Source organism: Oxyura jamaicensis, chromosome 15 (genome assembly GCF_011077185.1).
Source record: "Oxyura jamaicensis isolate SHBP4307 breed ruddy duck chromosome 15, BPBGC_Ojam_1.0, whole genome shotgun sequence".
In the NCBI taxonomy this organism is placed as follows: Eukaryota; Metazoa; Chordata; class Aves; order Anseriformes; family Anatidae; genus Oxyura; species Oxyura jamaicensis.
Window position 1 is genome coordinate 2,250,409 of NC_048907.1, and position 15,652 is coordinate 2,266,060.

The 15,652-nt window shown below is 56.0% G+C and overlaps 2 protein-coding genes across 2 annotated transcripts in view; one reads left to right on the forward strand and one right to left on the reverse strand.

Annotated features, from left to right (window-relative positions):
• The window catches only part of PHETA1 (PH domain containing endocytic trafficking adaptor 1), a 15,466-nt gene extending 14,411 nt beyond the window's left edge, over positions 1-1,055 (forward strand). The window contains exon 4 of the transcript XR_004754793.1: positions 1,045-1,055. The gene's annotated coding sequence lies outside the window, so the exon portion shown is untranslated. The remainder of the gene's footprint in view (positions 1-1,044) is intronic.
• The window catches only part of CUX2 (cut like homeobox 2), a 25,429-nt gene extending 10,232 nt beyond the window's left edge, over positions 1-15,197 (reverse strand). Inside the window, exons 1-10 of the mRNA XM_035340890.1 lie at positions 15,060-15,197; positions 13,429-13,539; positions 6,623-6,701; positions 2,469-2,606; positions 2,233-2,356; positions 1,497-1,573; positions 1,338-1,404; positions 1,101-1,149; positions 690-794; positions 56-247 (exon numbers count right to left, since the gene is read on the reverse strand). Of these exons, the coding sequence (XP_035196781.1) occupies positions 56-247; positions 690-794; positions 1,101-1,149; positions 1,338-1,404; positions 1,497-1,573; positions 2,233-2,356; positions 2,469-2,606; positions 6,623-6,701; positions 13,429-13,539; positions 15,060-15,197 (1,080 nt within the window). The remainder of the gene's footprint in view (positions 1-55; positions 248-689; positions 795-1,100; positions 1,150-1,337; positions 1,405-1,496; positions 1,574-2,232; positions 2,357-2,468; positions 2,607-6,622; positions 6,702-13,428; positions 13,540-15,059) is intronic.
• Between the last annotated feature and the right edge of the window lie 455 nt (positions 15,198-15,652).

Consider the following 15,652-nt stretch of genomic DNA (forward strand, 5'->3'; position numbering starts at 1 on the left):
TGGTGTGGATGGACCAGCACCCACCCCGTGCCCACCCAAGGGTCCGCGCACGCACCTCGATGGCTTCGTTCTTGGCGGCCAGCTGCCCCTCCAGCTCGGCGATCTGGTTGGCGGAGGACTCCTCCAGCTCCTGCAGCGAGCTCTGGAGGTGCTGGACGTCCTTCAGGAGCCGCAGGATCTCCCGGTCCTTGGCGGCCAGAGCTGCCTCCAGCCTCGACCCTGAGCACATGGAATAGTTCACTTTGTCCTGCCGGGAGAGGGGACACCGTCAGCTCCCGGCCACCCGACACGGGGACACGGGTCTGTCACTGGTGTGGGGTGGGACGGACCCTTCCCCTGCCCTTAAAGGTTGCCTATGTTTGGCTCAACACTCCAGGGGTGCAAGCTCCCCTCCCTGCGACGCAGGGCCCACAGCATGGCCAACGCTACGACCCCACAGCCCCAGCGGTGGAAAAACACCTGGATCCCTCCCGCTTTGCTCCTGGGCTGCTCCCACACATGGTGGGTGCTCCTGAGCCCAGAACAGTGCTCCTGGGGGCAACGGGGTGCTCGGGGCTGCATGGGGTGCTAGGGGCTGCATGGGGTGCTAGGGGCTGCATGGGGTGCTAGGGGCTGCATGGGATTCTCCTGGCTACAATGGGTGCTCCTGGCCACGATGGGTGCTCCCGGCCACGGTGGGTGCTCCTCACCCCGGCAGCGCCCTGCGGGGAGCAGCAGGCCAGGCGCAGGGAGCTGTTGACGGCCGCCAGCTGCTCCCTCAGGCTCTCCACCTCCCGCTGCGCCGCCTCCGCGCGCTGCAAGAGAGCAGAAAGCACGTCAGGGTGGGCGCCCCACACCTCGTCCCACCCATGGGGCAGAACCGGAGTCCCAGCACCCGTGCCCACGCATCCTGCTCCCATCCCCTGGCTGGGTGCTCAAGCCCCTCTTTGCAGGGACCCCCGGTTTATGGGAGCCCAGCTGGAACCTGGCCACCGCGTGCCATTTTCGGGCACCAGCAGGAAGGTCACTGGGATTTCTGGGGTGCATTGGTGGGCGCAGCAGGAGGGAAACGGGGTATTTGCTCTGCACTCGCTGGAAATTCGGGAGGGCTCCCGGCTCACCTGGTTGGCTTTTTCAAGGTTCGTCATGATCATGGCTACTTCGTCTGCCCTGCAGGAAGAAGCAAGAGGCATCAGCTGGCACGTGGATGCTGGCCCAGAGGCGAGGGACATCAAATCCGTGGCCAGCCAAAGCCCTTGTACGATACGGGCACGGACACGCATCTTAGATTCAGGGAGTGACCACGACCTGGGGTGCTCCTGCGGTCACTTCGTGCACCTCAGCACCCAGCGACTCACTTGGAGGCAGCCTCCTCGTCGTATTTACACCGCAGCTCCAGCAGCTCCGTCTGCGTCGCCTTCAGCGCTGGCAGCCGGCAAAAAGAGAGGAGGTGGGGTGTGAGAAGTGGGCTGGGGGCTTCAGGATGCCGTGGCCGTCCCCCAGCCCATCCTCCCTACCTGAGTGGAGCACCTTGATCTTCTCCTCTGCTTCCCCCAGGCGCGCAGCCAGGGTGAGCTGGGCTTCCTGCAGCCCCCTGTGCAGAAAAAGGTGTCAGCGCCTGCCCCGGGCCCACCAGGTCATTTAATTTTAAGGGGTCCAGTGGTAAAAATTCACTTTGGGTGGAAAACTGCACATCGGAGTGGAGCCCCGTCGGGGCTGGCACCGTGCTGACCCCGCTCGGTGTCCCCTGACGAGGAGCCGAGGCAGGAGGAAGGTGGAAACGCTCCTGTGCCGAAACCCACCCCCTCCTGTCATTAATTTGAGGGGGGAAGCAATCAGGGAAAAGTTATTCTGCATTATTTATAGCCTGCACTTGCCAGGAACTTACTCGGAGAGCTCTGCAATTTAGGGTTTAAAGATTCCTCGTTTGTTACTGGTGCGGCGTGTTAAGGAATAGCAATGAAGCGCCGCTAAACGCGCTGCCGGGAAAGCCGGGAGCCTCAAAATTAAAAGGCCCTTTAATGAGGTTCGCCCACCGGCCCCGATTCACGCCGTTTGCCCAAGCACAACCACGTGTCATGCACCACAACCGCCTGGGAGAGGGGACGGACGGACAGACACGCCGAGTGCCCGAGCAGGACGTCTCGCTCAAGCCAGGCAGCGAAGAAGGTGTGGGGGGAAAAAGGCAGCGGCAGGGAGAGCCCCCGGCACCCCTAAATGCCGTCTGGGGACCCGTCGCCGGTACTCACGTACTTTTGTTTTTCTGCCTCATTTCTCTGCAGCAAGGCTTCAGCCAAAAGGGCTTTGCTGTCGACGCCGGGGAGCGTGGTCTCGGCCGCCGCGAGCCCGGCTGCCGGCGACGTCCCCTCTCTCTGCTCTGCGGGGGGGGGCACGTTTCAAACTGCTGTTGGGTGGGCACGGGGGGCAGAGGCAGGGGACACGGATGGGGACCACGGTTGCCACCCACATCCAGGTGGTGCCGGGGGTACCTTTGGTGCCGAGGAGCTCCGGGTGCTTCTTCCAGGGGCGGCCGAGCTCCTTCAGGGGCGGATTTTCGGGCTCGAGGCGCTGGAGCTGCTGCAGGCGGTCCTCCAGGCTCCGCGCAGCCTCCAGCACAGGAGCGGGGTCTGCGGGCAACAGGGCTGGCGGTCAGGGCCGGGGGACGGCCACCACTGTCCCCATCCCACCCTCCCGGCCATGGGGACGAGGGTGCCATCCTCTTCGTCCCTGCATCCCAAGGGCAGCAGCGACCCACAGCATGATTACAAACAGGGACAGCGCCTTCGCATGCCACCCCAGGTGCCACCACATGCCACCACGTGCCCCCCCCCCGTGCTCCCCATCACCGCCCCAAAGCCCCCCAGGGACCGAGCGTCGCTGGGGCCGCATCCGGGCTCCTCGTCCCTGAACACGGTGGCACCCGCGGCACCGGTGGCCCCGGTCCCCCCAGTTTGGGCTCAGACAATGGCAGTTTGTGCCGAGGTAAGCAGGTGCTTTCAGAGCCGTATGTCTTCCCTCTGTCAGCATTACACCATCATTAGCTAGTGTCTGCTCAGCAGGGTGTGCCATTATGTCTCCCAGGGCTGATGTAATTATACATTGACATAATTAACCCAGCAAGCCCATTAAGCAGGCCAGCTAAAAATTCATCTATAATTATTTGTTGTGTGCATGCTAATGAGTCCATCTGCACTGCCATTGTACAACATGAACAAATTAATTTACAAGTCTGGATTTTTTAATAAGTTCAAGAAAATGCCTCCTATTGAGCCAGGTTAATATAGGTTTGGGGTGCTTTTTTTTTATGAAAAAGAGAGGAAAGGAAATAGATTGGAATTCTCCAGGGTCAGAAAGTTAGATAAACAGGGAAGTGGGACGGAGCTGGGTGTGCTACTGCACGGCGCACACGCGTGGCAGGCGTCCAAGGGTAAAACCTAATAACAGGGAGGGAAAAAAACCCAACGCGTGGCTGCTTCTGCTGCGAGCGGGGACAGACGATGGCTCCTCGACCTGGACGAGATGGCAGCGGTGCCGGACAGAGGGGCCAGGCCCCCCACCATGGGATTTGGGCTGCTCTGGGGTTGCACCAGATGTTTTTGGGGTGAGTTTGCCCCAAAAGACATGGGACTGGGGCTGTGAGCATCCCTTCCAGCACCCAGAGTGGATGGAGGACAGCAAGCGCCACGGGTGCTCCTTGCAAACAGACGGTGCCACAGCACGCGCCCCCCCGAAATGCGGCTTGGAGCCCCCCAACCCATCACTGCCATGGGATGCGGGACCAGCACCACCAGCATCCTCCCTCCTGGGATGCTTTATGGGAGCAGCTCGGTGCCCATCCGGCTGCTTTGACATCCAAGGAGTTGCAAGCACCGAGGAAAACCTGCCCGTGAGCTCTGGGGAATGGCCCCTCCATCGCTGTGAGCTGTGGAGGACAGCAGGTGAGGCTGCGCAGCACGGCCCCGAACCGGGCTGGATGCTCTTACAGTCATTAATAACGTCTGTAAGTATGCGAGCTAATGATCTGGGTAATTACACCCACAGCGGCGGGGCCGGGGGCCCTCCCCTGGGCTCCCCCCGAGCCGGGGCACCCGCAGGAGGCCGCGCGCCAGCCCGCCGAGCGGCCGATAAACACCGGGGCAGGCCCCGACGCGATCCGTGCCGGCAACTCCTCTCGCCTCCGTAATGAGAAATAATCCCAGAGCAGCTCAGGCGAGCAATAAAGCGCCGGGGAATTTTGCTGGGGTCAGCATTTTCCCTGCCGCGACGAAGCCGCGCGCTCCGCGGAGCTGCCACCCCGGGACCATGCTGGGAGCAGGGCTGGGAGCAGAGCAAGTGGCGCTCCACCTCCGCTTTCCTCATCAGCTGTGACCTCCGTGATGCAAAATGCCCGCCTGGATTAATTAAATCGTGCTAATGAGCCGCTGCCCAGCCGTCGGGAAAGCGCTGCCCTCGCCGGCCCCGCAGCCCCACGCGAGGTGTCGGGATCGGCACGGGGCTGCCGGCAGCGGGGGCCAAGCTCGTGCCACGCTCGTGGCACCAGACAGGCCAGCCCTGACGTGGCACCCGGGTGACACAAGCGGGTGACGGGTGGCACAGATGGGTGACAATTGGCAGAGCCGTCCCACCAAGCCCTGCGGCACCCAGCACCGGCAAAGTCCCCGCCAGCAAGCTGCGCCCCCTGCCCCTGCTGGCTTGGGGTGCCACCCTATGCGCTGTCCCCAAACATATTCATATAAATCGATGTATATGTAATAAGTCTTGCCACTAGCTGGCGTTATTGGATGCTGTTTGGCACCTGCAGCAGTGCTGCAGCAGGGATTCAGGGAGGTGGGCACGGAGCTCTCCTCTGTGCCCAGCCCTGGCGCCAAGGGGGAGCTTCTGGGGGATGCTGGGGGGTCCCAGCCCGGTCCCACCGCAGCACCCCACGGCCACAGCAGCCGAAGACACCCACAGGTGTGCTGGGAGGCGTCTGAGGTGCTCAACACCTTCCCCTGCACATGCACAACCCTACGGTGCGGCAGCCCCCGCGTCCCCAGGGACCTGCGTCCCGTTCCTGCGCCCTGGCTGCTCGTCTGGCAGAGGTCTCGTGCCGGGGGACAAAGGGTGGCATCTGCCCTGCACAGCTGCCGTGACACCGAGGGCATCCATGTGCACCCCCGGTGTGTCCGGGTGCATCCCCGGTGCCTCCCCACCCACGCTGTGCCCGCGGTGCGTCGCCGGTGCCGGCACCTCCCGCCCCATGGTGGCACCTCTCGCGCCACCTCGTCCCGACCTGCTCCAGCAGAGCCCTACGAAACCCTCCCCGAGTCAAAGTCGGGCTTAAATCAAATCATCCCCAACAACAATGACATTAATTATGCTTTTAACACATTTTACTGCTTCCCCCCCTTCCCTTCACGCCACATCTGTGTGAACAATATCCCAAAGATTTACGGTTTTCTCCCGTAATTACAGACACACAGCCAGCTCACTTATCAAAATACTTGCTGAGCAATCAGGCTCCGTTACAGTCTCTGCCAGAGATTTGTGTTGACAGCAGCCATTCAAAGCAAAAAATGTCGAATCAGGACTTATGTGGTGCTTGTAAAGTATTCCACAAAGAGTTCGCCTGTCGAGAGACACGCGGGCATGTGACGGACGGGGACAAAATGACAGGGGGGAGCTCGGGGCCCAGGAGATGGAGGCAGGGCAAAAGGGAGCGGGGGGCAGCTGGAAGCCGCAGGGGTGCAGGAGGGATGGAGGTGCCGAGACCACGGGGGGAAGTGTCGGGGTGTGCACGGGTGTGCTGGGCACGAGGTGGGCGAGCACGGGGAGGGAAGATTACTGGGTTCTGGAAAGCGAGCTGACATTTGGTTCTTGTAGCACAGGATAAAATTTAATGAGGACAAAAATATGTCTCCCTAATTCCCCTAAGAAATCATTAAAACATTTTGTTATTCCTAAATGTCTGGGAAATGAATTAGTGGCCCTGCAGGAGCCCTTCCGCGCATCTTGGGCGGTTTGAAGCTCTCCATCCTCGGAGCTGGGGCTGGCGTGGGGGTCCCCCTGTGCCGGGGACGCTCGGTGCATGCCGCAGCTGAGCCCCGGGGCTGCCCACGGGCAGCTCAGAGCTGGCAGAACCCATGGAGCAGCAGCGAGGAGGGCTCCTGGCACCAGCTAGCCCTGGCACCAGCTCTGCCAGCACAAGCCCTGCACCTCAGTTTCCCCCTCCCGAGGCTGTTGGAGGTGCCCCGGGGGGGGATTCCAGCTCCTAAAAGCCAGAGGCACGGCACAGACGGTGCCAGGAGCTGCGCCGCGAGCCGGAGCTCCGTGGTTTTGTCGAACTTACCGTCGAAAAGACAACTGGGGATAGCCGCAGTGTTATTACAAGGGCTGAGCAAATGTATTCCTTTTCTAATGTCAAGATGCATTTGGCTCAGGGGCTGAAACACAGCGATGGCAAAAGATGTTTCCACTTGTCTCTTCGGCTGGGATTTCCAGAGCAACATGCAAAAGCGGACGTCTGCGCTGCCAGCCGCCCCGGGGACGGGGACGGGGACGGGCGCTGTGTCCCGGTCCTCGGCGCTGGCTCCTCTCTGGGCACGAGGCTGCGGGCGGTCGCACGCTACTCGCTACGCAGCCAGGTCGCCACCGCGTTCCTTACCTGGAGCTTCGATTAATTGCTTGTAAACACTCAGGAAAGCCGTCTCAGCCTCCTTGCTCCTCTTACTAAGTGCAATCACCTGTGGGGAGATGGAAAAAAAAGGAGGTGAGAGATGGGGCTGGAGGAGGGAACGGCTCTGCTGGGCTCAGAGGCAAGCTCTGTGAGCGAGAGGGACGGGGACAGGGCCCGGGTCGCATCCTGCGCACGCTGCAGGACCGGGGACGCCCGCCCTGCGCCCGCTCGGCACCACGCAGCCGCTCGCTGCCTGTGGCCAAACTCCTCGCGCCCTTGTAATGTCACGCCACTTTAAATCATTGATGCGCTCTGAGTAAATGAAAATTATAATTTAATGCCGGCGCTTAAATAAGAAATAAGATTTCTGCCTGTTATTGTGCTTGCTGGGACGGATCCGGCCCACGGCCCTCCCTGGCACGCTGGGTCCAGGGCGGTGCTCGAGCCGTCCCCACATACCAGGACCAGGACCGGGACATCTCCTCGCCCTCTGTCCCCTGTCCCTGCCACCACCAAGGCCACGGTGCCAGTGCTGGCTGCGTGGCGGGGAGGTGGCATGCTGCTAATAGCCCGACAACGTATTAACCTGCCACGCGCTCCCATCCAGCATTGCTGAGCACGAGTCTTTGACTCCCATTAATTTCTCGGAGCCCGCCGGCTCCGGTGCTCTTTGTTGGCCGGGTTTCCCCCGCCCCGCTCCGTGCCCGTCCAGCAGAGGACAGGACACGGCGCCGGTGGGACGAGGAGAGCTCCATGGCCTAAACATCCCCGCTGCCCTCAAGAGCCAGCGGTGGAGGTGACCCCAGCAAGAAATGCTCCCAGCCCCGAAAGTCCCCAAAGCCCAAACGTGGCTCCCGACCACATCCGAGGGCATCTTTTTTTGCACCCTTCTTGCTCGCAGAGCTTGCGGCGTGCCACACCGGGCTGCATTTAAATCGCTTGTCATTCAAAACAAAAGCAAACCGCTCATTTGGAATTCACCAGCCACCTGAGCAAAGCTGCCTTCTCCTTCCAAGCTCGCGGAGCACTGGAGCACAAAGATCATTTTTCTGTTGTTAAAATTGTATAAGGCCGGCTTTTTTTAGCATCTCACACACAAGCTGACTTTCCCAGCGCCGTGCTTGATGCAGAGGGGGAATCTGGGGGGCTCGCTTCAGCATTTCACTCCAATACTTGGCTTCGGGTGCCTTGAAATCATAACAATAAAGCTGCGGAGAGCAGGGGGAAGATGTCGAGCAGGGCAAGGGGAGAGCATCGCGCTCACCTCGCTGGATGGAGGGGTCTGCCAGGAGGCTGAGATGGGCCAGCTCGGGCTGTTCCCATTGGGATTTTATTCCTCAGGTGACATTATAGGCACAAAGCGTTGGCGAAGGGGGAGCTCTGACACGCTGCCACCGCCTCGGCATCCCCGCGGAGGGCCGAGCAGCTCGGTCGGAGCCGCAGGAATGAGGGGTTCAGAAAGGCCCGGCTGCTCCTGGAGCTTTTGCTCATCCTGAATTAGGGCATTCTGCTTCATTTCAGGTTTGGTTTCCTCCATAAAACTACCACACGGAGGCAAACACCCAATCAAAACATCATTTCAGGACCCCAAACCTGCCCAAACCACTTGAAAACGCTTTCATCAAAGCGAAACGTTTGGACTTTTTCCAGGGAAATCCTGAATTTGCGCTGCAGCCACTCCATAACCTCAGCATTCGTTTCATCAGCCCCAAAATGACGTTTTTGGGCACAAAACCCACATCACCTCCTGGGGCCGCCCATCCCATGGGCCGGGTTTGGGATGGGGCTGACACCTTTCAGCTCAGATAACCGGGGTTATTTGGCAGCAACGAGCCCACCACAGCTGATGGATTTTGAGCCAGGCATCAGCTCTGCCCTTTCGGCGTCCCACTAAACTTCAGGAAATGTCAGCTATGACTGGCAAAACTTTCCATGGCCTTTCCCAGGCAGAGATAATTCCCCAAAATACCAGGCAGCAGTGGGGATTTTAGCAGCATGATCGAACCTCTCCGGAGATGCTCAGCGTGCCGGGTCCCACTCAGGGACAGCTCACCGCAATCCCGAAGCTGCCCATGATCATCACGTGGAGCTGAATCAATCCCCCAAAAAGCATCCTTGGGGGCATCAGCCCCCAAATCAAGCCACTGGGTTTTGCAGAAAAGCCCCCAAATCTCTGCTCTTGTAGGGCAGGTGTTAAGGTCAAACTCTGCCCTCCCACGGCAGAGGTGGAGGGCACCCTCCGAAAAGGAGACGAGGGGAGCGATGCTCAGCCCCGCAGCCTGCACAACGCCGGGAGAGCTCTGCCTCCGCATTACGCATCGATTCTCATTAATTTCTCTCTTTTCCCCCCGTTTCCCTCCGCAGCACGCGGGCTCAAGGTGAGGCATGGCGCGGGAGCGGCGGCGCTTGATGGATGACGTTCCCGCGCCGGCTCTTTTTCATGGCTGGTGACTTTCCAGCAAAGCAATTATCACTGGAGAATGCGTAATAGCCTAATTAATTACTATTGTCAGGCTGGCCTCTGTGCCATGATTATACCTTACGAAGCCAACTTTTTAAACATTTGGAAGCAGAAATATTATTATAATTGACTGACACGACGGCGAAACTCCCCAGCCCGGCCGCGCGCCTCCTCCCCACATGCGCGGGGCTTGCAGCGCACCGGCGCGCCTTCATTCTCGCATCCCCGAGATCAAGTGCGGGATAAGTAGTTGGTTATTTCCATCTAAATACTCGTGGCAGTAAAACACAAATGAGCTCTTTCTAAGCGAGGAGGAACAGCTGTCGGGGGAGAAAGCAGCGGCAGAGACCCCAAACATTGAAGAAAACTGATGAAAAAATACATTCAAGCTATTTTCTCTCTCTTTTTTTTTTTTTTTTTCTTTTTTTTTTGCTGATTGGTAAAGAAGCCAAGAGAAAATGGGAAGAGCAGGAGGATGGGTGGAGGTGGTCAGGAGCTGCCGTTGGACGGGCTCCTCGATCCCATCGCGTGCCCACCCAAGCCATCACTCCCTCTGCTCCAGCCCATTTCTCCAAGGGCAGAAAGCTTACAACGTTTTCACAAGGCCAAAAAGCAATTCACATCAAAAAGATCAATAATATAAAAATAAAGCCCGAGAATTCTAGTTATAGGGAACGTCATATAAATATGTTGTTCACGTTCATGATTCGCAGATTAAAAAAAAAATATGAATCAATATAAATTCTTCAGATGATGTTATTTCTAATGAGAAATATACCGAGACTGCTGCAAATAACTGCTTAACTGAGAAAAAAATGCATTAATAATTTACTTCATAAAGCATAGGATACCGAATGAAAGAAAATTGCTGCTGGTTCTTAATTTTGTTGTAACGCTTCCTGACGAGTTCAATGATGCTTTGGCAAAGTTCCTGAGAGCGGACTCAGAGGACGCTAATCTTGCTGGAATTATTCCCCCACCCCCTTTTCCCGTGCCAGCCTTTGCTGCTGCCGGCCGTGGGTGCACTGGATGGTGCCACCATCCTCATGTGCGTTTGGAGGGGCTGGGCAACCTCATCGAGAGACGTAGCCCATGGTCTTCATCTCCTTCATCTCCATCGCCATCCCTGAGATGCCAAATTGGCCGCTCGGAGCCCCCGAGCCATCTCCAGCTGAGTCCCAACCTCTATTCCCGATGGAGCGAGAGGCGAAAACATTTCAGAAATGTTTTGCATTTTCACTGACATAATTTTATATATGTTTTTTTTTTTTTTTTTTCACTGCCAACTTTAGATATTTTTTTTTTCCCAAATTTATTTTTTCAGCGCGTTTACTGACAGTTGGCGACTGTAAACCATCTGCTCCCAACGCACGCGCCGAAGCGAGGGGCTGCAGAGCGAACCGAAGGCGGCTCCAGAGCGCAGGCTGATACCAAGCAGTTCGGGCAAGAAATACGTGGCCGGATGGGTTTATTCCCGTATTTACAAGAAATATTTCTCTCGCAAAAATATGCAAAACTGGCAGGGCGGCTCACAGCGGGGGCGAGGAACCGCCTCTGCAAAAATAAAACACCCTTGCAAGGTTCATGTTGGTGGAGGAGACGGGCCAGGGGACTTAAAATAACATCGTCGGGCGTTCAGGGAAGGCAGGATGCACAGGACTGGGGCAGAAATGCGGTGATCCAAGGGTTTCTGCTCACAGCCAGATGGATTTTGGAGCCACTCACCCCAAACCACCTTGGGCCGGGGACGCAGCGTCCGTCCCGCGGGAGAGCGGCGCGCCCCGGCGCGGGCACCGCGAAGTTTCACCTCCAATTTAGCAGAACAAAACTTTTAATTTAGATGTTTTCATCTATCTATCAGAATAAAAAAAAAAAATAAGTTTAAAATAATGACTGTAATAAATGAAGGTAATTAATTGTAGTTTGTTCCTTTACTGTCTAGTCAGCTTAATTTTACCTTTTCATCTAATAATGAGAAAATAATTTTTGTGCTCTGAGGGTTAATGATATGTAACTGCAAGAGCTGCTAATTGCATGTTGCAAACTATTCATCAAAATCCCCATCTGCGCTACTTGATTATGTTTGCTAAATTATTGCTTTGAATTATCTTTCATAAAGCAACTTTTGTAATTAGCAGGGCTTTCGCTTTGCTCTTTTCTCCGTTGCAAGGATATTCAAACTTGGTCCGTTTCAAGCTGTTGCCATTAAACTGCCATCACGGGCAGCTTTTTGTGATTCTCCGCCAGAGAAATAAACTGGCCTTTATCTAATCAGGACGAAAAACAAAAGCCTGTTTTATTCTCCGCGGGTACAATTTATTCCTTCTTTCAGTCTCCCTCCTGGCCCCCACTTCTCCTTGCTTGAGAAAGAAATCGTATAGGAAGGGTGCAGGAGCCTAAATGTACATTCGGAAACGGCAGGGAGAAACAGCAGAAAAAAGCCCATCCAACGCAACGCAGGTTAATATTTCAAAATGTTTTTTGTTTTTTTTTTTTTTTTTTTTTTTCTTTTTTCCTTCCCATTTACAAGAAGGAATAGAGGGGGAACTCTTGCCATTCATCACCGTGTTTTTACGGGCTCCTTCCCATGACTCAGATGATGTAGCGCTCCGCTCTCCCTGGTAAATATTCATGGGGAGCGTGCTGAGAAGTGCAGTTTGAAAATAAATAAATAAATAAATAAATAAAAATAGGGGGAAAAAAGGGAAAAAAGCCCTCAGGGCCCCCAAGACCCAGGATGTGAGCTCCTGGGGTGGGCTCATGCCTCCATCTGCATGGAGGTGCCAACGCAAGGACCACGTGCGATGAGCGAGCGTCGGCCTCCTGGTGCCTCTGGCTCCATCTGGGGTCATCGGCCCAGACACATCGTGTGATGGAGGGACAACATCCATCCCCATGGGCTAGGAAAGGAAATTATCCCTCCTGCCCTCAGCGAGGACAGGTTGGGGCCCAAGCAATGGGTGGGGAGATGAAGGACAATTTGGTGTCCATCCTGCCCTACCTGGCAAAGAAACACGGAACTGAAGGGAGCAGAATCCACCTTTTAGGATCAATTCCCCCAAAACCCGCCCAGAAAAACACCTGGAGGGGAGGAAGGCAGCTGGACCAGGCTGGGAATCGCACTCTGGTCTCACCTCTGCCACCATAAATCCGAAGGCACTTGGGTGAGGGACAGGCTGAGGCGCCCTGAAGGACATAGCTCACCTTCACGCAGCGGATCTAATGAAGACTATCGGAAAAAATGCAGTATTTAAAAGACTGAAAATGTATTCCTATTGTTATCACTCTCTTTTATGTGTTTATGCATAGTGCATTGGAATGAATCAATACTGGATTGCCCTATAAATAAATGAGCATATCAGTAAACTGAGTAATAAAATGAAGTGATGAAAAATATGGAAATCAGCCGCATTTGTGTAAATCCAGTTATTGTTTACTTTAATATTTTCTTATGCAGTTACGTAGCTCCAAAGAGACAGATTTAAAATAAGGTAATGCTCAGCAGATGACAGATCCTAATGTGTCGCTGCTGGCAAGCTCGGAGTACCGACATCTCCCTGGGGGTTTCCATCTAAGCACATTAGAGGAAGGCAGCGAGTGGCCCCCGACGAGACAGCACCACAAAACCAGGAGGAGGAGAGGCACCCCGAGGTGCCGAGCCTCCCTCGCCCTCCTTGCCCTTCCTGGGGTCGGGCATTGCACCCGAAATCAGCCGGAGCTGCCGGGGAAGCTCCCGGCACGGAGCAGCGGGGTGGGCGCTGAGCATCCCGGCACCGGGGTCGCACCGGGTGGAGGAACCCCGGGCACGAGGCGCGGGACCCTGCCCGCCTCTCCAGCGAGCATCCCCTGCAATGCTCTTGCTTTTCCTCCATCCCACGCCCAAAGCAGAAAATCCACCCCCTTAAGCTCAGCAAACAGCCTCCGCCGAGATCTATTTTGGAATTGCTCTTTTTTTTTTTTTTTTTTTTCCCTCTTTTCTATTTTTTCCCATTTTTTAGGAATAAAAAAAAAAAGCAATGAAAAAACCACATCTCCCCCCATCTGGGCTGCGATCCCAGCGCCAGCATCTCGGCGCCGAACGCTCAGCTCTCGCTTTTTATAAGCACCTCGAGACCCCGAGCATCCTCCTGCGCCGGGGCCCCCGCGCAGCCCCCGGCACCCGTACGAGGGAGAAACGAGACGAGCCCCGGGTCGGGGGCTGCGATTCGTCTTTGTGGCTAATTAGCTTCCTTTCTTGTTAGTCACTTACGTCTACGCTTCTCCAAATCTAGTTTCAACAGAGGGAAATACGCCGTCCTGCCGAGCTAATTCTATAACGGCAAATATACCGTACCTCAGGTACATTTTTCTTAAATTCCCGGCTGAGTTCAATTAAATGTTTATGAGACTGTTCACTTTCCTCCCGCTGCGCTGCCAGCTCGGAAGCAACAGAATTAAGCTCCTTCTGGAACAAAACAAAAACAAAAGAGGGGGAAAAAAAAAAAATAGGTAAAAAAAAAAAAAGGGTGGTTTAGGAGCGTCTGTTTTTAAGATTGCACAACTGTAATTCCCCCAGAATGATCTCGCTCTCTGCCGTGGAGCCGAGGCATGTTGGCAGTATTGACAGGGGGGTTTATATGAATAATTGAAGAAACTGTGTACGCGACGCCAAAGCAAAGCAAAGGCGAGAGGGTGGCTGAGATAATCAGGAGCTGGTTAATCAATATTCTCCTCTCCCCCAGCCCACCCTCCTCCTTTCTTTTCCAAAAGGAGCAGTGACATAAGCTCATCAGTAACTGTAAAAAAACATCACACTCCTAGTGTCAAAATAGTCAAGTACAGCATATTGTATTGCCAGATTTGATTCGGAATCCACTCTGCTGCCAGCTTACATACATCAGCAGGGAGGGAAGCAGTCCAACTGTGACTTACTTACACTTAAGTGTTCATAAATAAGATTTTCAGGATATATACGGCTTTTTAATTTCGGCAGGGTTTGAAACAAAATGATGGGGCTGATATGAAGTCAACTGACCCTCGGTGCTGCCGCCGTAAATCACGGCCCCGGCTCCGGCGCCGCACGGTGCCACCGCCGAGGGTGACACGGGACAGCCACCGCCGGGCCACCGGGTCCCCACCTCGTCCCAACACCCCGCCGTCCCCTGGCTCGTGTCGAGAGCACCCGTAAAACATCACTGCCATGAAGCGTGGCGGAGCAGAGGGGCCTTTGTCTGATGGGCAGATCCGGTGAGAGCATACGGCCCTGCCACGAGAACCTCATTAGCCAGACTCTAATTACTGCCCTGCAGTCTGAGGAGAGATGGAGACCGTAAAATGGGAGCGGGGGGGGGGGGGGTGCCATTAATTGCTTTTTGATAAATCGGGTGGCAGGGGGTGATGGGGGCCACGCGCCCACCGCGGGCTCGCCTGCCCTCAGCAGCCCTGCGTGGATGCACCCAAAAACGGAGTGTTTTGGGGCAAATTGGGCTTGGAGCACTGCGAAGGTGGGAAGTGGCGGGCAGGGATGCGTGGGCTGGGATAAGAAGGGTGCTGGTTTTGCTTGAGATCACAGCCACCAGGTACATGGATCAAGGTTTGGATCCCTCTTGGTAAGAAGCCGTGGGAAGGGGGGGACGTTACCGGAGAACCGTCCCCTCCCAGCCCATCTCCATGGGGCCAGAGCACCCTTCTGGCAGGATGTTGTTCCACAAATCCCATTCCTCGTGCCAGCCCTGCCACGTGCATCAGCTCATCAAGGAATGGTGCATCAGGATCAGACAGTGCAGAACCTCCTGGCTGCCCTCACGGGGCAGGGACCGACCCACTCCAGAACCCAGCACGGTGCAGGATGGAACCAGAGCCGCCAGGACCCGCAGCCAGCACAGGGCTCGCTTGCTCCGAGATCAAGCTCAAGCATCACCCGAAGCTTCCTCCAGCCTCATATCCCCCACCGAAATCCCGGGAGCACGATGGCTGTGCTCCCACCGAGGCGGGCACGAAGCCAAAGCACTGCAGGGGCTGAAGCTGCTCAGCATCACCAAAATCCCGCCCGGCCGCGCCGCGGTGCGATGCGGGCAGGAGGAGCCGTGCTGCCAGGCAGGCGGGGTTACCCGAGCCATCCATCATCCCCTACGTATTATGTAAATCCGTGATGCTAAAGATGTATGGAGTCAATTATCAGGGGTCACTGCTGGGTGTAAAATTCATACAATGAAGCTCCCGGTCTCCAATGAATCCGTGAGAGATTGCGAGCTTACCGCCTTTTATTGGACAATATAAATATTTCACTGTTATATAAAAAAAAATATTGGAGAGAAAGCAGATAAAACCGGGTCCTGTGTGTATACAGAGAAGCAGGGAGTGAAAAACGGCCGTCAGCATCTTTTTAACGGCCTTTCGGTGCGGCGCAGGAGCTCGGGATGCAGAGCCAGCTTTTACGAGCGGGTCGGGGCCGCGGGGGGCCGGGGAGCGCCGGTGGGAGCCGAGCGAGCCGAAAAAGCCTCCCCGTGCATCCCTGCTGCCTGGGGAGGGGCCGCCAATCACGCCTTAATTATCTGTGCCGAGCACGGCTCAGTTGG